Source organism: Cryptotermes secundus, unplaced genomic scaffold (genome assembly GCF_002891405.2).
Source record: "Cryptotermes secundus unplaced genomic scaffold, Csec_1.0 scaffold1675, whole genome shotgun sequence".
Lineage (NCBI taxonomy): Eukaryota > Metazoa > Arthropoda > Insecta > Blattodea > Kalotermitidae > Cryptotermes > Cryptotermes secundus.
This window is the reverse complement of record NW_019721529.1, coordinates 186,316-210,195: the sequence shown is the minus strand read 5'-3', so window position 1 is coordinate 210,195 and position 23,880 is coordinate 186,316. Positions and strand designations below refer to the sequence as shown.

The 23,880-nt window shown below is 41.7% G+C and overlaps 1 protein-coding gene across 1 annotated transcript in view; it reads right to left on the bottom strand.

Moving 5' to 3' along the window:
- Positions 1-23,880, bottom strand: part of LOC111875574 — a 259,186-nt gene that overhangs the window by 83,137 nt on the left and 152,169 nt on the right. Inside the window, exons 4-5 of the mRNA XM_023871918.2 lie at positions 11,503-11,638; positions 166-295 (exon numbers count right to left, since the gene is read on the bottom strand). Coding sequence (XP_023727686.1) covers positions 166-295; positions 11,503-11,638 — 266 coding nt within the window. The remainder of the gene's footprint in view (positions 1-165; positions 296-11,502; positions 11,639-23,880) is intronic.

Sequence of the window (23,880 nt, the reverse complement as noted above, 5' to 3'; positions counted from 1 at the left end):
ACCTCGTCCATCTTTTCTTCTGGAGGCATATCGGCATATTTGTATGAGAAACAGTACCTTAGTCTATATATGATACTTGTTCATGCTTCATTATTCTGGTTTGAAACTCAAATTCTAATGTTCTATCAAAATTTGATGATTACATATAAGTGTTATACAACTCACTAATTTCTCCAGGCTCTACAGTAACCTCAAGTGGTCCGCATTGGTAGTAGCACTCTGGTGGCGGTTCCAGAGTCCACTTCTTGCGCCCTCTTAGCTGTGCCTGCCATGATGGGTGCTCCACATTGTCCACCTGTGACGTCATACGTGTTCACTTAAGGCACATACTTAATAGATGATAACTGTGTTACTTGAAAAAATAAATAAATATAAATTATGTAATCGAAGTAATATTTGAACCCAGCCTTGTGAGGATAGTTGAGGAACTATTTGAATTGAGTAGCAGCGGCTCTTGTCTAGAAAATCGAGATTAATGGCCGTTGGGATACGTTGAGCTGACCACGTGACACTCTATCCGCAAAAGTTGGCACTAATTTCGCAGACAAGCATAGGTCGCTCGGTCGGTGTAGTTCAATTGCGGACTAAAGCTGCAGAGTTTGTTTGTTAGTAATATTTGAATCAGGTAACAAGTAATAGTAACACGTAAATATTAAGGCACATAAAGCTATAAATTTACCTGTTGTTCTCTATGATTGTGTCATATTTTGGATAGAAATTGGACCAATAGTGAGGATATTCTGGAGTAGGTTCGGAGGAATATACGTGAATTTAAAAGGGAGAAAGTGATTAGGAAGAAACTGCATAATTAGGAGCTTTTAATTTGTATTTTTCGCCAAATTAATGACCGAAAGATTATCAGAAAACATTAACTAAAGAGACCACTTGGGAGGTATAGACGCAGAGGACAGGAGAATATTAAAGTGAATTGAAGGAAATGGAATACAATGGTGTGTACTGATTCATCTGGTATACGTACAGGGACCAGTACAGTTCTCTTATGAATGCGGTAATGAATATTTAGATTCTATAAAGGTGACGAGTTTATTGAGCAACTGAGCGGTTACTTTCTCAACAAAATCTCTGCTTCATGGAGATGGATGCGTTGGAATAGCATTTATGCCAGGTACCGCCCAGGTTAGGTTACCTGTGATGTACCTTACACGTGTTCAAATTGCAAGTCGAGGTTATGTTCTCCCGAGTTTTTCCTTTTACGTTTAAAACGATGAATGTGAATTCTGAAAACGTAACTTCAAACATGTTACGTCTTCCTTCTGGGTTCATCCTGATAAATGAATAGTATAACTGGATCACGCCTATTCCGAATTGCACTAACACGTTGTAAATTTCTCAAGGCCTGACCATTCACCTCAAACTAGTGCTGAGGTCAAGAAAGTGTGGATCTATACATCCACTCCCCCATACGCCTTCATAGCGTAGTGCTTAATTAGGTGAGCACAGGGACAACTTTACCTTTACACACGGCACATGCTATAAATCCGTAGTATATCAGAATCACAGTTACTGAGTTGGTTATTAGTTCATATTTCAGCTGCAAGTCAACAAATTATAGATCTGAAATGACGGATATTTTATGTAACCCGCCATAAGAATGTGTCACATTAACTTTTTTCTCTTACGTTATATTTCCTGTCTCTCTAAACAAGTTGTTTCGGAAAAGTAAATTACTTATTTTTGTTAGCTTTTTAATTTACACGTAGAACAGCAATGTTTCCATCTAATTATATTTCAGAGCTAAAAATCTGATTCTGATGAAGCTCCCAGTGGAAATGCAGTGGAAAATGATATGTGCCGTTACTGGAGCAGTAAATTTAGTTATCTGAAACAATTATGAAGGTCTCTTTGCTTGCAGATTTCTTATATATTTTTTCTTCTACCCTGAAGATGGAGGCGATACGTTCCTCCGAAACGTCGGTTAACACCACATATACACGGTGCAAAATCCCAGAAGACTGCTTTCTTCAATTATGAAGAAAGTCGCTGTTTTGAATGGAATCTGATGTGGCCAAACCAATTGTTCTTACATCTCATTCAGCATATCTTTAATAGATTTTAATGTTCGGGGTTCCATTTTTAACATATACACGGTGCAAAATCCCAGAAGACTGCTTTCTTCAATTATGAAGGAAGTCGCTGTTTTGAATGGAATCTGATGTGGCCAAACCAATTGTTCTTACATCTCATTCAGCATATCTTTAATAGATTTTAATGTTCGGGGTTCCATTTTTATGACCGCCTCTGTGGTCTAGTGGTCAGAGTTTCTGGCTACAGATCCAGATGTCCGGGTTCGATTCCCGGCGCTAACAGATTTTCTGAGAAGTAGTGGTTCTGGAACGGGGTCCACTCAGTCTCGTGATAATAATTGAGGAGCTATTTCAAGGAAATAGCGGCTCCGGTATAGAAAACCGAGATTAACGGCCGTGGGGATCCGTAGCGGTGACCACGCCACACCATCTATCCGCTGAAGTTGGCACTAACTTCGCTGACAAGCGGCGGTCGCTCGGTCGGTATAGTTCGCTTACGGGCTGAATCCACGGAGTTTATTTTGTTGTTTTTGTTTTGTTCCATTTTTATAACTAAAGTATGCATGGTACAACAAAATTCGGTTTAAAGGGGAGTCTTACCGTACCGTTAACCTCAATTTCGTCCGAATTGTTGTGTCAAGAGAGAAGTTTGCTCTATAATTCACAGCAGTCTGCTTGGGTTTAGTCACAAAAAACTATTTCATGGATGTAATGTAAGAGTGCCTGTCAGGGTAGCCGAGCGGTATAAGGCATGCACTGTCTTCGCCCGCTCGGATGCCGGGATCGTGGGTTCGAATCCCACTCAGGGCATGGATGTTTGTGTGCATTTTCCTGTGTTTGTTTACAGGTAGAGGCCTTGCGACGAGCTGGTCACCCGCCCAAGGAGTCTCACCGTATGTCTAAGATCTAGTAAAACCGAAGTGAAGCGGAGAGTTTCATGGAGGTAGGCCTAGGCCCAAATGAGGGCTGTAGCGCCAATGGGAAAAAAATGTAAGAGTAGAGAAGCAATGGCATGATTAATTAAAAATCTGTCGATATAGGTGTAGTACACAGTACGCCACAAAATGAAGGGGGGGGGTAAACCTGCATCACTGGAGCCAAAACAGGACGTTGCGGTCAGATTTTAGCCAAACCGCAGCTCGCTTTTCAAATAAAACCTAGCTGTTGGCTCGGAGTGCGTGCGTAGGAGCTGAGTGGAGTATCCTGCACGTGAGTACAGCAATGGTGTCATTTAGGGGATAATTAATCCAGTGATGAGGAGAGAGAGGGGAAGTAGGGTCAAACTTCTCCAACTTCAAACACCACTTTCTCCTCTCTGCCACCCGCGCCCTCATCCCCCCCCCTATTGTTAGCGTGGAACTGACTGTCCGCCGGTTCGCCTAGCTAGGCCAGTCTGTTTTTCTCTACGAATACGAACGCCTGTCAGACCTAGGAAAATTGGATCTTTTTTTTTTTCTTGAGTTCTGTGTTTCAGGTTTCACCGTCACATCGGTAACCGCAAGGAATTTCTGATAGACGTTCATAAAATATAATCTTCTCCTAGATTTTTTCGAACCTTTGCATGGAAGGAATGTGGTATGTGTGAAATTCTGGACTGTGCACTAAGGAAGGAACGAACGGTCTGTATTTTAGAAATCTCAAGCACTCGCTAACGTTTGCTGAACTAGAAGATAGAACAATGTTAGTACCAGAGGCATGATTCGAAACGATTCTCTGTATTTTAATACGATGCACGGTTTCACAATATATTTTTCTGAAAAGAAATGGACGACCCAAGGGTCGGAGTTCGAGTCCCGTTGAGGTCAAGAATTTTCACTTCTCCATGTCGTTCAGACCGGCTCTGGGGTCCACCCAACCTCCTATCCAATAAGTGCAGAGTCCTCCTTGAGAAGCTAATAGTTGTACACCTGGGCAACAAATATTCTGACTTCCATAGAATACAATCCAGGTGGTTACTATAGGATTCTGACGATGGTGTATAACACACAGAGATATTGGGTTTTCGGACTTTATCCATCGTCCTAGTTTTACGATAACTAAGAAAAACATGACGTTTCGGAAACTGAATCTGTTTCCGTTCTCAGGTCCAGTGATTGAGGCTAGCTCTTTCTAAGGGACCCAACAGAATAGGTGTTTTCCCTCCCGTGAGGTCGGAAACAGATCCAGTTTCCGAAACGTCGTGTTTTTCTTAGTTATCTTAAAACCAGGACGATTTATAAAGTCCGAAAACCCAATACAATCCAGGTGTTTTAACTTAATATTGAATAAGAGATTACACGAATACTGAAAATTTAAATTTCATATCTACCCCCTAAGCCCAAATTCGCTTTTGCCTTCCACAGCTGATACTGTGAATCGTACTGCTGTTAATCAAAGAGTGGAGGTATGTAATTTGGCCTATGGCAAATTTTCTTCTCTCTGTTACAATACAACCAATTCCCTGGAAATATATTTTTTTTGTCTGGTGTGTTTTCACGCAGGACTAGGACGCAGTGCCTGAGTTTCTAGATCTGGCATTGCCATTTAAACGAGTTTATGTCAGTCGTAGAAAATTTGTGAATTCAATGGATAGTAAGCCGGTCACTGTAGCCAAGCGGTCTAAGGCATCCACTGTCTTTGCTCGCTCGGAAGCCGGGATCGTGGCTTCAAATCCCACACAAGCCATGGATGTTTGGTGTGTGTATGTGTTTATTGTGTTTGTGTTTGTCCTGTGTTTAGGTAGGGACCTTGCGACGAGCTGATCACTCGTCCAAGGAGTCCTTTCGTCTGTAAAATGATGAATGAAATTGATAAATCAGCCCTATGCTATGAAGGCATATCTCCAACATTCTTGACCTCTGCACTAGGTTAAGAGCAGCGGTCAGTTTCACGCCCCCGCCGTTTTATCCCTCTAGGGGAATCGTCCCCGTGTCTATTAGATAAGAGGCTAGGTGAGCCCTAGAGCCGGTCTAGACACTGTGGAGAAGGTCTATAGGCACCTGCTCTAGCTGAATTCTCGCTACCTGATTTTTCTGCCCTGAAGATGGAGGTGATACGTTTCCACGAAACGTCTGTTCGCATAAGATCTACATGGCGCCACATTCCAGAACACGGCATTCTTAGTAAAGAGAGATATTTTCAAAGAGCAGAACTTGCAATAAGTTATGTTTCGACTATGAACATTCTTATTCCGCTCTTCCGGTAAGGTCTACGTCGATACAAGCAGTTCAGGTGCTATAAAGGAACGTTTTATCTCCCGTTAGGAACTGATGTTAAAGGAGAAGGGGAAGTGAGAGGACGAGCGAGGAGATAGAAAAGAGAAAAAGAAAGGTATCTAACAGATTTTACGATGACCATTTCGAGCTCAGCCATTTTGTGGTTCTGACACGAAGCACTGAAGTACTAGACACGTGATCGCGTTCGCTCTCTCTGCAAGTTTGCTTCTCCTATCTGTGAAGACAGGGGCCAAAGAATACGAAGACACTGAGTATGAGCCGCCCTTAAGAAGCCCATGTCTTTATTGCGCAGGCGCCTGGAAAGGGAAATAATTTATTTCCATTTTCTCAAGAACTGCATGAACGAAACCATCGCGAACAAGACCTCCCAGTATGGATCTCTAGTTCATTCTGACACACTTTCTTTCAAAATGCATCGAAAGCATCTGATGTCATGATATTTGTAAGAAGAGGAATTGTAAATTGCTGAAAGGAATTGTAAACGTTGAAACAGTATATTTATTTGTAACAGGTATTACTCGTATATCTACTTAAGAGGTACACGGTAGCGTAGTCGGTTGAGGCACTATGCTACAAGCCGGAAGATCGCGGTTTCGAATCCTGATGAGGACATTGGATTTTTCAATTGATCAATTGACTCAGCCTCTAAAAGATATGAGTATCAGAAATCTTTCTAACGGTAAAGAATGGCAGGCGCGTAAGGCTGACAACCTCACCGCCATCTTTGAGCCGATATTTTAGAAAATGTAGGAACCTCGACGTCTACAGCCCTATGGGATTTCACAGTCTGTTACAGGGATAGCTTTGCCATTTATATCATGAAAATTTCGTCACGGGGAAAGGAAGGCAGCTGGACAAACACTGCTCCGTGCTGATATGTATGGAACGCCTTGAAAAATATTTATTTTTGAAAAAATTTAGTCTGGAAATTTTCCCAAGGAACAAATTTAGGTATTACACTTAATCCGAATATCTATGTAAAAAAACGCAGCTGTTTCTATTTATTTCTTTTCAGAGAAATGCCCACAAATAGTATCGTGGACAGGACAATACGTATGTCCCTTTGAAATGTTTACCTGATTGACCACTTTCGGACCATTAATTTAATACAAAACGTCAAAATTCCGCATTTGCCTATTCCTCGTTATTAACAATGCATTGGAATATTATCACCAAGAACGGAATATTTTATATTAATTTCGCAGCCTATACTCTGGAGAAAAGGTGAACATGCGTATTTTTCTCTCTGACGGCGCCCATGTTCATGTAAGTGCTGAGATTTCAAAAGCTAAACACATGCCTGAATGAATGTTCTTTCCGCATGTGCCAAGGAGCCGGGATAGCGCAGTCGGTACAGCGACTGGCTACGGGCTGGGTGACGGGAGGGGATCGGATTTCGGTCCCGGTAGAATCAAGAATGTTCTTTTTTCTACTTCGTCCAGACCGGTCCTCCAGCCTCCTATCCTAGGGGTAACTGGATATTTTCCCTAGGGGTAAAGCGGCCGGGACATGAAGCTGATCACTCACCTCCGACTAGTGCCGAGGTCAAGAAAATATGGAACTATACATCCACTCCCCCATACGCCTTCATGGTATAGTGTTTAATTAGTTAAGCATGGGGATAACTTCGCCCTATTTTACCTTACCTGCCAAGAGTTGTTGATTTAAGAATGTTTCAGTTCATTTCATAATTGAACTAACTTCAATTACCTTTTGATAACAGCAAATTATTACTGTGTTAAGTTACCTAACATACTCGTACTGCTCCAAAATACTCAATCATATGTAACAACACGGGCATACTCTCTGGACGCGATATACGTAGAAACCAGGGTCTTATTAGTTTCTGTTTTTCTTTTCATGACAATTGCATAGTCCTACATCTGATCATGCTCAATAACGAATTATTTGATTTGACAAACAAAACAAAATCCGTAGCTTGAGTCCGAAAGCGAACTATGCCGACGGAGCAATCGCCGCTTGTCGGTGAAGTTAGTGCCAACTTTTGCGGATAGAGGGTGTCGCGTGGTGAGCGCAACTGATTCCCACGGTCGTTAATCTCGGTTTTCTAGACCGGAGCCGCTATTCCCTTGAAATAGCTCCCCCATTTATCTTCACGAGGCCGAGTGGACCCCGTTCCAGACGCACTACACATCACAGAAAATTGTAAAGATCATTAAAAATGCCTCTAAACACGTTTAAAAGAGCGGCATGGAAATAACAGTGAGGGCAGGGTCCTGAACCTTTACATCCGGCAACACTAACGAGATCTGCCTCAAAGCCTTGTTCGCTCGGAGCGGGAAAGGAACAACATCATACAGTACAATTATTTCTTCCTTTATGATTTAGCTTGTTACTGTCAGTAACATGAAATCCGGGAAAAATTCAATTTTTCTTCCGCCATATGATCGGCACTGGAGGCAAATACCATTAGCGAAGTGCTCAGATATTTTAATCCATCCCAGCATTGGAGGTTATTATAACTACCCCGCAAATTTCAAGGAGAAATTTTATTCTTGAAATACTAAAAGTGCACCAGTTGATAAAGAGTTTTACCTAATTTTATCGAAAACAAGTGTTAAATAAAGAACTCTAAGGTTTATTTTGGACTCTATCCATCATCTAGTATATATAAGCCAAAAGAACCAAAACGTTTCGGAGACTGGATCTGTCTCCGTCCTCAGGTGGATGGGGCAAGATAGACCTACTAAGTTGGGCCCGTTAGAAAGGGCTAGTCTCAATCATATGACTGTCTTTTTGTCTTATATATACCAGACTATGGATAGAGTCCAAAATAAACCTTAGAGTTCTGTACAGCATGCACCATCGTCAGAATCCTTTCAATAGAACTCATAACTAAACCGTCTACCATCTATTGAAAGGCGAAATTACTGTAATTTATAGTCTCTAGATGGAATGTGCTGATCACAGTGGCCGCGCAGTCTAAGGCATGAAATGACATCGCCCGATAGAGCACTGGAATGATGGCTTCGAATCCAACTCAAGGCATGGATGTCTGTTTGTGTTCATTCTACGTTTGTGTTAGGTATCGACCTGGCGACGGGCTGATCCCCCGTGCAAGGAGTCCTGCCTAAGATTGAGAAACTGAAGTGAAGCGAAGAATTTCACGGATGCTCTATGCTCCGCATAGGAAAAGAAGAAGGAGGGGAAGGGGGGAGGAGGAGAAATCGAAATGTATCCCATTTAGTTTTTTTTATTGTTAATGGGGTGGGACTAAGTCCCTTGTACTGCGGCCACTTCTGGCCTATTGTACCAGCCCAAGATGATAGGTGAGGGTGATTCTGGAGCAATTGGTGGAATGAAGATTGGCAGGAGAAACCGAAGTACTCGGAGAAAACCTGCCCCAGCGCCACTTTTTCCACCACAAATCCCACTTGCCCAGACCCGGAATCGAACCCGGGCCGCCGCGGTGGGAAGCCAGCGACTAACCGCTTGGGCTATGACGCAGCCATCCTATTTAGGTTATGGCCAAGAGAGGCTAGTGTGAGGATTCGGGGGAAGCAGTTTCTTTGGTCTATAAATATGGTGATAAAATAACTTCAGTCATGGGCCCCTACAGCAGCCGTGTGACCCACCTATCGTGTTAACGTAAGATACATATTAGGAAGCTCTCCTATCTGTATTACGGCCGTGGCACTGTCTACCTGAGAGATTCTTTTAACAGGCGCACACACGTGCGGGTTTCATAATCTCATTCATTTCAACTGTGCTCCTTTCTTTGCTTCATGTCGCAGACATCGTGTCTTGACCTTTATTTGTCTTGATACTTGCCAGTGTGCCACAGCACATCGGTCTAAATCATGATGCTGACGTCAGCTTCATGCTGACGAATCACGAATAAAGCAAGACTGCGTCTTTTGTTTCATGTCTTGATGCTTGTCTTGACGCAGTTGGTGTGCGGCCGCCCTTAGAGACCAAGTTTCATACCCATACAGAATCACATGCAAGACATACTGAACAAAATTTGAACAACTGTTTTTGTTTGAGCTAAGTATCTCTCGACACTACGGAGGAAGTAATGGCCCGCTACTCGTACGCAGATCCAGTGAATACTGAGCTTATAGAACTCTTTGCCTTGTGATGCACGCAATATTTCATCTCACAACTTGAGGCGTATCTGTCTAAAGTCCATTATATAAGCACAGGTTGCACACAAAGGCGACACTGGGTCTGTGAGGCCGGTGATGGCGGAAATTACCTCGGTACCAAAAGACCCTGTGCCACTCATTCTTGCTCTCTTTTCTTTTACGTTTTGATACAGCGACTGAATCAATTTATTATTCTGCGCATGTGGGGAACCACCATCAAAGAAATTGGGGGAGGGGTTCTGGGCGAGAAGGGGCCGTAATATGGAATGCTTAAGGTCATTGAACCATTCAAGAATATATCATTTTCTTTCAGAATCCATGGCCACGTCATTACGTGCAACAGATTGTGTGCCACAGGTGTGATTGATTGTCACGTCGGTAGGAGGCAGCACGTAAGATCAGAGATCGTTTCGCAATATATAGTTAAGTAAACCAGTCAAATTTCCGCAGGTTCTTGTTAAACAGGTTAATTTTAAGCTCACGCGATAATGTAATGTATTACACTTTTTCTGTTTTTGTTTTTTTTTTAATTCTGTACACAGCCGGGATAGGGCAGTGGGTATAGCGATATTAGGGTCAAGAATTTCCTCTTCTCCAAATCGTCCAGACCGGCTCTGGGGTTCACCCAACCTCCTATCCAAAGGGTACCGAGGGCTATTTCCCCGAGGGTAAAGCGGCAGGAGCGTGAAGCTGATCGCTCCCCTCCAGCTAGTGCCGAGGTCAAGAAAATGTGGATTTATATATCCACTACCCCATATGTCTTCATGGTGTAGTGCTTAAATTCGTTGAGCACAGGAACAATTTTACCTTTATAAAGTACTGACTTTGGGACTAAAGAAGCTGATGCAAGGTTATTGGCATGCTGAATACTCAATAGTAAACTGACTCTTTTGTAANAACGCCGACTTCAGACTTACGAAAAGAAAGACACGAAACACAAGTTCAATTGAGTTCACGTTCTTGCGAACTCTTTCCATGATAACTGCTTTAGTACCAGTGTCCCAGCTTCGTTTAATATTCTTACTTTCTTGAAAGCCGATATGAATGTCTCTTACTGTGAGCCGCACTGCATGCAGTCCCTCAACTCATTCTCTTTGAATCTCGTGAAATATATTTCACGATTGTCCCCCTGCCACTTACAATGTACTACATTACCCTATGATACATCAGTATATGTTGAAGGAACTGATTAAACTTCGGTCAGAATATCCGATTTCCGGGCCGAATTCCAATCCTAGATATCACAGTTATGAAGCATGAGATCTAATTATCCTAGTCCAAGGTTCAGTGAAGTTATGCTCGATTTCTTCTCGGTCTACTTCACTGCGTTTTGCAAGCAGTGTGAAGTGAATCGTGGTAACCGCAGATAAGCGGTAGGAAGCAACGGCGGCATGTTAAGGTAAAGTTGCCCCTGGGCTTATTTCTTTTTATTGCTTGTGGGGTGGGACTAAGTCCCTTGTACTATGGCCACTTCTGGCCTATTGTACCAGCCCCAGATGGTAGGTGAGGGTGATTGTGAGGATTGGTAGAATGAAGATTGGAAGGGGAAACCGAAGTACTCGGAGAAAACCTGCCACAGCGCCACTTTGTCCACCACAAATCCCACTTGACCAGACCCGGGATCGAACCCGGGCCGCCGCAGTGGGAAGACAGCGACTAACCGCTTGACCTATGGCGCGGACTGCCCCTGGGCTTAACTAATTAAGCATTACCCATGAAGACTTATGGGGGAGTGAATTTACAGTCGGCAATCCGTAGGTGATTTGTCAGCTTCACGCCCCGGCTCTTTACCCGCGATACCCACTGCAGAGGAGGCTTGGTGGGCCCCGAAAACGGTTTGAACGACGCAGAGAGGAGAAAATATTTCCCCTGCCGGGACTGGAACTCCGATAGCGAGACCGTTCAGCTCATAGCCAGTCACCATACCGATGCGTTACCTCAGCTCCAATGGTGACATATTTAAACGAATATTCAGAAATTACGCCTTATGAACTGCACAAAAATCTATGGTCGACACCGCAAAATTCCTGACCGAGACTCGAACTACAGACCACCAATTCAGTGACTCTCAAATTGTCTGAGTGGCTGAGATAACAGTAAACTGAATGAAGGAAGAGCAATCTTTGGGCTTACATGCATGTGGGCTCCATAACCGGGGCTTCCCATGAAGATCCAGTCCAACTTCTTGCTTTCGGCAGTGGGCGGCAGAAAATAGGGTCGGCCATAATGTTGCCTGAATATTCTGGCCACGCGGTCATCACAGTTGCTCCTGAAAAGCAGCAAACACGCGTCACACTAGCAATGCTGTATCTCGCTGCAGTAAAAGGCGACAGTAGTTCTGTAGCCAACATATAGGGCTAATTTTATCTTTCTTAATTTACGTGCCTTAGTGTACTACACACTTTACTCTTCACAAAAGCAGGGAAAAGAAATTTAGTATAAATGAAGTAAAGTAAAGCTATCCCTGTAACAGGCCGTGGAGGCCCATAGGGTTGTGAGATGTTGAGGTTCCCACATTTTGTAGATAATCGGCTCACAGATGGCGGTTAGGTTGTCAGCCTTACGCGCCGGCCACCCTTTACCCCAAAGAATATTCCTGGTACTCTTTCTGTTAGAGGTTGAGTCAACCCCAAGGCCATAGTGCGGCTGGAAGGATTAGGTAAATTGGAAAAAAAAAACACCTCATCGGGATTCGATCCCGCGACTTTCCGGTTTGTAGCATAGTGCCTCAACCAACTACGCTACCGCTTTCCCCTCCCCCCTCTTAGTACAAATATAATGGCAAATAAAAAATTATTTATTTCACGTTCATCAAGCAAACTCAGAAAAAACTTATTTATAAATATGAAGCTACAATATTTCTTTAACAAGCACTCGTTTACAACAATATATCTATAAAAACTCAAGAAATATCTATAACTCTTTGAATATACTAGATATACAACGTTTTTTCGTCACTTGCGGTTTTAGAATATCCACTGAATTGCCCAGTCTGAGTTTCTAATACTAACGACACATAAATTAACCGATTTTTATGACGTTAAACTATCCTGTCCGCTTCAAAACAAAACTGCATACATTAGATACCCCTCGATGTAAAAATTATACTAAAGTTTTATCTCCACATATACAATCTCTCATATCTTCATCCGTTCCTCAAAATCTTATATAAATAGGTTATGCATATATAAGGAAGTGAATAATTTTTATTTTGTTATTGTATATTACGATAGTAAGAACTGTTTTCTTTGCCTATCAAAAGTACAAATACTTGATCTTCTGTTTTCATTAACTAGAATGTAAATGAAGAAAGCAGTCTTCTGGTATTTAGCACCGTGTATATGTGGTGTTAACCCACGTTTCGGATGAACGTATCGCCTCCATCTTCAGGGTAGAAGGAAAAATATAAGAAATCTGCAAGCGAAGAGACCGTGAGAACCGGTAAAAGCAGACTCTTCGCTTGCGGATTTCTTATATTTTTCCTTCTACCCTGAAGATGGAGGCGATACGTTCATCCGAAACGTCGGTTAACACCACATATACACGGTGCCAAATCGCAGAAGACTGCTTTCTTCATAGTCACCGCCGTGAAAGCCTCAAATCTTACATAGAACGTAAATACTCAGACTAATATGGGACTTAATTCGGTCTTATGTAAAATTAAAATATGAACGTTATGTCTTTTACTAAGATCCTCGCCTTACGATGTTTCATGAACCTACAGTGAAGAGCGATAATTTCATTTCCAGCTCTAAGCTTGCACAGTCGAATTGCTGGCATTGATGGCGTTAGACATATCAAAAGCAAGCTTAGCGACCTCTGGTAGAATGACATTCATATTAAGTTATATGAATGTCTGGAATTTAATATGATATTTATAACCGTGATTCAATAGAGGACAGACAGGCAGAAGGGCATTAGTAGCGAACTTTTCTTCGAAAGCCTACAAGGGAAAGAGCTGCTCATGCGCCTTAAGAAATCAATGCTCCAAGAAAGTACAAAACGGAAACGTTCATTTATTGAAGTCGACAAGTTAAATGTGAGATACATAACCTCTTATAGCAGAGCGTCTGGAACATCGCGTTGGGGGTTGGACAGTGAGGATAAGAAAGAGTAACTAAGAGGAGAGAGAGGACAGATAAATTCGAGGCAGTGGAGCAACACGTCCTTTCTCCAGGAAGTACAAGAGCGGCCTCGTAACAAGAAGAAACAGGTTCAGAATTCCCTGTCCCAACTAAAGAGGCCGAGATCAAAGGACTCGTCACTTCATAAGTCACAAGTTATACCAGGAGTCATTTGCAAACGGCGAAAGAATGCATTTTCTCTTCCGCATTCCTTTGTAAGCATGAACTAATAAATTCAAGCACACGGATTATGTTACAGTGAAAAATAAGACTCAAGATATTGGATTTGAGGCTCTCACGGCGATGAGAGTGAAGAGTGCGGTCCACTGGTTGTAAAGCCGTGTGGTTACGAGACATCCAGACGTTTCGGAGGAGCATATCACCTTCATCTTCTTGGTATAAGATTAAGCAGCCAAGCAACAGACAGGTAGAACCAGGCGAAAAGCCTTGCCACCTGCTTCTGTTGGTCTCCTGCTTCGCTTACTCTTCGACTCCGAAGATGGAGGCCATAGGTCCCTTCGAAACATTAGACCTTCTCCACACTAAACGCCTAGAACACCGTACACTTGATGATTACAGATGATATTAAATTCAGTCTCCTTATTCATCTAAATGCGTTGTCACCTGTCTTGCATTCCAGAACAGTGGATATAAATAGGAATCGATTGTTTTACTAGATCTTCAGGGCTTCATTGGTTTAGTATCGAATATTATAGCATCATATTAGAATAAGTTAATTTTCAAGCGTCAAGCAAAATATCTGGACCTACCTGGAAAGATAAACGTTAAACCGAGAAGCTCTGAAACATTTAATTTAAGAAATAATAAAGTCCAAAGGAAAACACAGATGCACCTCCATGTATTCTTACATAATGACGTAGGCATAAAGTCTCAGTTCCTATCGAGAATTAAGAATGCCCATAGGCTAGGGCAAAGGGTAATGCTCCATTGTCTGAATCGTGTGGCCCTTGTTGAGGGGAAGTACATTAAATATATAGACTGGAAGAATGTTGCCTTCAACAGCACGAAGTCTGTAATAATCCCTTCCATTCATCGCTGAATTCTATCTATTCTTAGAATAAAAAATATGAACATGAACACAGGACTTTTTTTTCAGATAATTTCAAAAGTTTTAAATGCTATTGCACGGTATTACAGTCTCAGTAAGAAGACGATAAAATTAAGTTCAAGCAAGTTCTTTTGTATACTTAGAAGGAACTTAACGGTTTATTGAAACCCAACTGGAGAGGGGATGGTAGATTAAACTGCCGGCACCCAAACCAAGAATACATTTGTTCAAAAATGTCTTCTGGGATATGGCGCGGTGTAGATATTGTGTAAGACGTTTCGGTGGAACGTATCGCCTCCATTTCAGGGTATAAAAATCCGCGAGCGAGGAACCAGCGTGAGCAGGTGGCTCCAGTCGTTGCAGTTGATGTGTCTTTAGTCACTCACAGTTTCCAAAATTTTGGCATTTTGTTTCAGAGAAGCAATTTATGAAAATGGCAACGTAATACTGCACGAACAATTGTGAACTATTGAAGTCTGCCAGAACCATGTGGTTCTGTTCAACTTTTGTAAAGCAAATTTTCAAAATCCCATGTATACTTGTATACAGGCGGCCTCTAATCAAGATCAAACTCGTCTCTCTTCGTCCTCTCATTATGAGCCGGCCTGCGCTGCCTGGTGGCAAATGGAGGACTAAACATGCTCTGCTATTCCCTCAAAGTTGAGTTCAAACAAGACAGTGTTCTGACGTGTTGGTCATTCTCTGGTGAAACGGATTGTGAAACTACAAGAAACAGAGAATATGAGAGGGAATGTCACGGCCTTGGCCGGAGGAAATACGAAAAGGGGGAATACAAAATAAGAAACAGACAAGAAATCGTGCAGTAAAATGTGGCAGGATGTAATGAGAGAAGGAGTGAAACTGTTATATCCAGATACTGTCAAAACCTTTAAAAGTACGCTAGAATTAATTATAGAATTTTTTTTTCATAACTTTATATTAATAATGGCCGGTGTAGAAAACCGAAATTACCGGCCGTGGGGATTCGTTGCGCTGACCAAGCGACACCCTCTATCAGCTACAGTTGGCACTAACTTCGCCGACAAGCGGCGGTCGCTCGGTAGGTATAGCTCGCTTGCGGACTAAAACCAGGGAGTTTTTATATTAATAATGAATAAAAACAACAAATATCAGTGCTTGCGTATGCCAACATAACATTGTTATTTAACAGCATATTCCGGGAACTTCAGTACCAGGACAAATGTCCGTATTGCGTCCTGTCTATTCTTGTTTTCTCGCTTCAATTACTATCCGGAAAGAAAGTGAACAGTTAACTATTTTACACCTCTAAACTTGCTCGTCGAATGAAAAAGTGGACGAAAAAAATTAAAATAATATATTTGAGGTAAAGATAAAATTATCCCTGTAACAGACCATGGAGGTCCATTGGGTTCTAGGACGTTGAGGGTCCCATATTATTTAAACAGTCGGCTCACAGATGGCGGTAAATTTCTCAACCCTACGCACCGGCCGCCCTTTACTACCCAGGAAGATTCTTAGTTCTCATTTCTGTTACAGGCTGAGGAATGAAGGCTAATTTATTATGTACGACAAAAAGTAGGGTCATAAACATTTTAACATGAACCAACGCAAGAAAATCAGCCCAGCTTCCTTACTTCGGGTCTGGTTAAGCAAAGGACTAGACACTGTTGACTAAGAACAGAGGTGCTCCGCTGCCTGATAATGCCCATTGCCCATGTACAGTGCTGTGTAGATGGAACTGTAGCAATATCACTGGAATTTTGCAGAGGAAACTCTAGTGTTCTGTTCAAAAATGAAACTTGTCACATTGCCACTATGTCTACATATTACAAACGGGATTGGATCCAGGACTCTGTTATGACACAGCCTCTTTTATGCCTATTTGTCTCACTTATCTACGAGACAGATTAGAAAGTATAAGAGTTAGGGCAAGGTAAATTGTAACTCAGAGCAAAGGAAAGCAAACTGTATGCTACAATTGGCAGGCAAACAAAAGAGGACCGTAGGATTTGACGTTCTCCCAGCGATGGTTGTGAAGAGTATTTTCTGGGATATAGTTTTGGTTTCTTTTTAGTTCCTTGGGGCGGGATGAGACTGAGTCCACTTGGTACTGCGGCCACTAACTGGCCTATTGTACCAGCACCGGATGGTAGACAATGATGATGAATGTGGATCAATCAGTGGAATGGAAATTGGCAGGAGAAACCGAAGTACACGGAGAAAACCTGTCCCAATGCCGCTTTGTCCACCACAAATCTCACATGAACTGACCTGGGTTCGAACACGGGCCACCGCGATGGGAACCCGGCGACTAACAGCCTGAGCTATGGCACGGCCTTTTCTGGGATATGACGGCGTGTAGTCAGACGTTTAGGAGGAATACATCGCCTCAGTCTTTGGGATCAAAGAATAAGACGAGCAAGAAACCAGCGTAAAAGCAGGGTGAAAGCAGAGCTCTGGTTATTACGACGTTGTACCCCAAAATATACTATTCTCCAAAAGAGAACAGATCACCCGTGTCCTGTTGCCAATGGTGTCATATGGGCCCATGTAGTGACTCGTCTCCATTAATATGAAGAAAAGTCCAAAAGCCTAATGACAGGGCAAGGTAAATGTGGCAATCCGTTGCACAGTATTTGCAAACGGAAGTATAATATGGGACTCGAGGATCTTATCACCAATAGAAGTAATTCGGCTATTCAGACTGATAAATATTCATGTCTTAGTCTTGTGAGATTTTGGAGTGAAGACACTTTCTTTCAGGATGCCGTTTGCAGGACTTGCACTTAGAAAGAAGCAATCTCAATTTATTCAAAGTGAGCGTACAGGGGAGCGCTTTCAACACACGAACATTTCATGATGAGTTCAGAAATTGTGAAGACAGAACACTCAAGTGGTCGCGTAGTCTAAAGCCGTACAGTTTGGGATTGCTTGGAACTACGGGTCGTGGTTTCGAATCCTATTAGGGGAAAGGACGTTTATCTACGCCCTCTGTTTTTGTGTTTGTCTTGTGGAGACTTTTCGATGGGCCGATCTCCAACCAATGAACCATGCTAAGGATCTGAACACTTAATATTTCGTGAATTTTTTTTGAATGAAGAGACCATGGGATCTGAATCTAGGAAAAAGGAGGGAATTACATAAACATTAGTTCAGATAATCTCGCGAGTAAAATTATGATTAACATAAGTATGTCATAAGCAGAGCCCGGATTTTGATGATATATTATCTTTTTTTCCTTGTATCCTATGCGATGCTCAAAATATATAAATCTCGGATATGAGTTGCTGCTTACAGAAATGTAAATTTTATGGGTAATTTTCTGTCTTTTTTTTTACATTTTTAGGTTTAATGTCATTTTTGCGTTTCTGGGGTAATTTTTGGGTAAATTTTTGGACTTTTAAGGGTATTTCTTGTCATTTTTGGCCATTTTAGGGAATTTTTCTTCATATGTTTTCTGCAATGTGAATAACATGGAAGTGAAGTGTTCTTTCTTTTCTCCGTTAGGTCATTTTTCTGGATTTTTTCGGTAATTTTATAGGTCTTTTTTGAATATTTTCATGTCATCAAAATCCGGGCCCTGCATATTACATTTTTGGGTCATATTTTAGGTCATTTTTCTGGATTTTTCGGTCATTTTTTAAATATTTTCAGGTCATCAAAATCCGGGCCCTCCTCATAAGTTACTAAAGACCATCATGTATTGTCGGAATTAAGTAGCTTTCTATTAATTCCTTTATTAATTCATACAGATTATTCACCTACATATATAAAGCAGTCGCGAAGAGCTTAGAAGGGACGGTCCTTCAGCATGAGGGTTGAACGTGGTAGTAATAAATCCTCACCTTAAAAAAATGTTACGAAATATCTTAGAGGGCATCGGAACTGAAAGGATTCTTGGCTCAGGATAGGGTCAAGTGGAGGGCTCTTGTTAACATGGTAATAAAATTTATGGTTCCATAAAATGTTGGGAAATTCTTGAGTAGCTGCAAAACTGACAGCTTCTCAAGAAGGGTCAGCTTCATGGTGTTAGTTAGCCAGTCAGTCGTGAAAAAATGAGAAGTAAAAATAAGAAAAAAGCCGTCTTCTTGGATGCGGCGCCGTGTAAATATTGTATTAACCAACGTTTCGGCGGAAAGTATCGCCTCCATCTTCAGGGTATAAAGAATCCGCGAGCGATGAATCAGCGTGAGCAGGTGGCTGCAGCTGCTAAATCTCTAATTATTGAAAGTAAAGCCCAGATGCATATGCGATGGTGTCAAGACTATAAAAACCTGCACATCAGACAATTGGTAAGGCGCCTGATATGGTCAGATGAGTCGTCCTTCACGCCGTTCTCTGTATTACGAAGCGTTTGCCCTTGGAGAAGACCCAAGGAAGCCTACAGGCCGGAATGCATGGTTCCAATACCGAAACACGGGGGAGGTTCTGTGATGGTTTGGGCAGAAGTATCGTGGTATTCTATTGGTCCCATTATTATACCTCACGGCCGAATTATTGCATCGGAATATGTGGACAGGCATGGTAATGAGGTGCATCCCATGATCCATATTTTTTTCTGAAAAACGATGCAGTTTTCCAAGACGACAATGTCCCCATTCGCACAGCTGGAACTGTTCAGTCATGGTTTGAAGAGCACGAAAGTGAACTTCAGCGTCTTCATTGAACAACTCAGGTCAGTTTTGGAAACTAGAGTGAGGAACAGATTCCCACCTCCAACATCTCTAAAGCAATTTGAAATTCTTCAAGAAGAATGGTATAAATTTCTGCTAGACATTGTTCAGAACTTGTACGAGTCCATTCGAAATAGAATTGCGGCTGTATTGAAGTCAAAAGGTTTTCTAGCGTCATATTAATAAAGAAATGTGTTTCCATTATTTTGTTCAACCCCTGTACCCCCAAGAGCTACAATATTATTTTGACCGCCTTTGAAAGTTCTTCATGGACGTCGTGAAGGTAATATTAGAAAGTAGATATTTAAGTGCGTAGTCTTTCTTCAGAAATTCGTCACAAGGTACTGTCCTGTAGCATACACTGAAAGAAGAACGTGCATATTGGCTCACATATTTTCTTCGTTTACTGGCGATTCTTTATAAGAAAATTCTTTCACTATTGAAACGTTACACAAATCCAAAGGAATTTCCTTTCATGTATTATATCTGATCACAACGCAATATATTGCGTTCCTCTCCCTGAAGAAATGAGTGACTGTCCTTTTCAAGATCATCACACAGTATAAGAAATTGCAATCATTGTGTAATATAAGTTAGGTAACGGCTCTCTTTCGACTGCAGACAAATTATTATTCAGCGTCAAATGAAATAAAAAAGAGATCATGATTGTGAGTGAATAGAGACTTGTAAAGATTCTGCAGTAACATTTTGCAGGATAATATTTCGAAATACGGCCGGAAATACTGAAGAAAGCAAGAGAGTTATCAGCCAGGATTGTTAGGAAACGTAACATCCTGCACTGTCATTTACTTAAGTAAAATCTTCAATTATTTTCCTCAGTAATTAGGCCATCGATCTGTTTCTCGTTGAAAGGGCTAATAAGATGTTGATCTTAAGGCCAATACAAAGCGAGGCAAGGAAACGAAATATGACGCACTGACAGCCATATATATATATATATATCCTTCGTCATCCCTTCGGCACTCTCGCCTGTCTATGAATTTACTAAGGGAGTCTTAATATCTCTACTGGAACTCTGACCCATAGCATGGTTGCTATCGTTATTAGACAAAAGAAAAACATGGAGAAATATCCAATATACACGTATTACATAACCCCAATTCGTAACCAATATAAGACCGTGCATTATTTGGAGCATGATATCACGCCATAGCCTGAACAAAGGAAACAATGAAGAAAGCAGTCTTCTGGGATCTGGTGTTAACCGACGTTTCGGTACAAGCTTGTACCGGATTTCTTATTTTTCCTTCTACCCTGAAGATGGACGCGATACGTTCCTCCGAAACGTCGGTTAACACAACATCTACACGGTGCCACATCCCAGAAGACTGCTTTCTTCATAGTCACCGCCGAGAAAAACTCAAATCTTACAAAGGAAACCATGTTGCAGAAGTTGATAGCCTAAACAGTGCGTTATGAAAGCAGGCCTACTAGCCTCCAATGTAGTGTACACATTCGTGGTATAGGAGTCCTGAGATTCTGCTTCAACAAATGTAAGCGGTTGGAAAACCAGCAAAGAAAGCATGAAAAAATCAATCTTGCACTTACACATACACACAAGAAATAAGCTAGTGTTCACACCCATTTTTGAACTCTTGATTTCTGATACACAATTTCTGAAAACAAAAGTTACAACGTATATAAGAGACCGCTTCTGTGGTCTAGTGGTCAGAGTTCTTGGTTACAGATCCAGAGGTCCGGGTTCGATTCCCAGCACCACCAGTATTTCTGAGAAGTAGTGGGTCTGGAACGGGGTCCACTCAGCCTCGTGAGGATAATTGAGGTGCTATATCAAGGAAATAACGGCTCCGGTCTAGAAAACAGAAATTAACGGTCGTGGGAATTCGTTGCGCTGACCACGCGACACCCTCTATCCTCTAAAGTTGGCACTAACTTCGCCGACAAGTGGTGGTCGCTTGGTCGGTATAGTTCGCTTGCGCACTAAAACCACGGAGTTTGTTACTTTTGTTGTATATATGTTATTTATTGTGAATTTTTAAGGGTTCACTTTTTCTAGAAGTAGTTTTGAGTTCGTAAAGAAAGAAAAATGTTCGACTGCCATCTCTTGCATCAACATTTAGGCAATAGTCTGTTTTGATATCGGCATAGGCCAAAGTAATTAAAAAAAATTCAATGGGGAACAAATTTTTTAAAACCTATGGACGAGCGACTGGTGTACAAATTCCCGACCTCTTATTAAACCCAAAGGTTCATTACCGTGTTCACAAGAGACATGTTCCTCAGACATATGAATTCAGTCCACATGAGCACACCCTACTTCTTCAAGAGTTCCTTTCTACATTTACATCTACGTCTAAAGAACAATAGACCATTGAAGGTCGCAGTGCTAGGGCCAGTTTTATGGCTCACCCCTCATACTCATACATCTAAGTCTAAATGTGCCAAGAGCAGTCTGCTACCGCAGAACTGGGATTATAATTTTGAATAGATTTCTCATCTTTCCCATGCATGTTACATGCCCCACTGACGTCATAACCCCTAAAAATATTTGATGGAAAGCATTACTTATTAACCTCCTCATTATACAACTTTCTCCAGTTTCCTCTCACTTCCTACCGAATAACCCTCTCTCAGACTCTCTTATCCTGTGTTTTTACTTTAGTGCGAGAAACCAGGGCCCGGATTTTGATGACATGTCATCTTTTTTTTCCTTGTATCCTATGCGATGCTCTTAATATATATAGATATCGGATATGAGTTGCTGGTTACGAAAATGTAAATTTTATTGGTAATTTTGGTCATTTTTTGACATTTTTAGGTTTAAGGTCATTTTTTCATTTTGGGGGTAATTATTTTAAGGGTATTTCTTGTCATTTTTGGCCATTTTAGGGAATTTTTCTTCATATGTTTTCTGAAATGTGAATAACATGGAAGCGAAGTGTTTTTCTCTTTCTCCTTTAGGTCATTTTTTCTGGATTCTTTCGGTCATTTTATATGTCATTTTTAAATATTTTCAGGTCATCAAAATCCGGACCCTGCATATTACATTTTTGGGTCATATTTTAGGTCATTTTCTGGATTTTTTCCGTAATTTTTTAAATATTTTCAGCTCATCAAAATCCGGGCCCTGGTAATTACATATGGTTTCTGAAATAAAATAATACATGTACATAAAAATCTTTAATCGCGTGTCCTCTCAAGATTATATTTATGGCAAGTGCATGGCATTCAAGGGGCGCAATAAAAACATTTCATATATATGTTGAAAGCTCCGTGAAAGAGAAACGTTGTTTGTGATAATCCGAAAGGCAACATGTCCGGCGCCAATCTTACCCAATAATCGGACCTTATTCAATAGAACGTGCAGACAGAATATGTTATTTGTTGTTGCTTGCAAGCTGAGGCAGTTATCTAGTGCTAAGAGGTAAGGTGTCTGTGGGGATTGACTGCGTGAAATTGAAGAGGCGACACAGTGGAGTAATGATTTTATATTCAGTAAGTGAGTGTTTTTCTCTGTAAGAACAAGCCAAATATGTACACGTACAACTAAGGAGGTAAGTGGTGACTTTCTACAGAGTTGACTACAATTAGAGGACATTTACTGAGATGTTAATGATGTGGTACTTGAGAGTTGGCTATGAGCTTGCTGCAGGCTGAAGTGATGTGTTGCTCTATTTTGTTGTCTTGTAATGGCGGTGTTGATGAAATGGTGCTCGAGGACTGACTGCAGGCTAGCTGCGGATTAAAGTACTGTGTTGTTCGACTGCGCGGTTTGTTTCCTAAATAGATGTCAAAGATGGGGTTGTAGCCACCTCTGTGTCGTTTACATATATTTCCTTTTACTCTACTATAAATGTGGGATTGTTTCAAAAACTGAGAATTTGTCTCTGTTTGACACATGCATCGCCCGTTTCAAGAGAATGCTGTGAAAAGTCGGAATTATATTTTTGATTTATAAACTCACTGATATATACTGTGACATGTTGCGCAAAGCAGAGCCCCCCCCCACACCAGCAGTGACGCGGCGGGTGAGTCAGCGCTCCCCTCCCACCCCTCAGCGGTAACGTAACGCTCGCGTAATAGGCGAGTAATCACCCCGCATCCTGGCAGCCATGCGCGGTGACGTCACGAGCGGAGCCGAAGAGAGCCGAGCGGAGCCGAAGATAGCCGAGCCCCGTAACCGGGTAACTATGCAAGGCGAATCAACAGCGGTGACGTAACCGGACAGCGTGGCTAGCAACAAGGGTGCCTATTACGTGGCCGTATTATCCGATCGAGGCTACATAGGGAGAAGCGAAGGCTATTCACAGTCAGTTGTACTGTAACAGTCGCCGAGTCAGTTGTACTGAGTCAGTCAGTGAGTCCTGGAGCTACCGCCGAGTTAGCCAGCAACTAGTCAGTTGTATTCTGGCATTTGGAGTGTACTAATTGTGATACTGCAGATAGCAGTAATCGTAAATCTGTAATTTGAGTGACTGTAAGTGCGAATGTGAAATAAAATTCGCTACATCAAATACATCGAGAAGTTATTTGTCGCGATATACGCCCGATACGCGACAATACTTTATATTTAATTTTAAGACCCTGGACAATTTGGTCCCCTGCATATCTTTTCACAGTCGGAATATTTTAATAGACAGATTTCACTGTTACTGCGTTTGTCCTCTTATTTTATGTAACT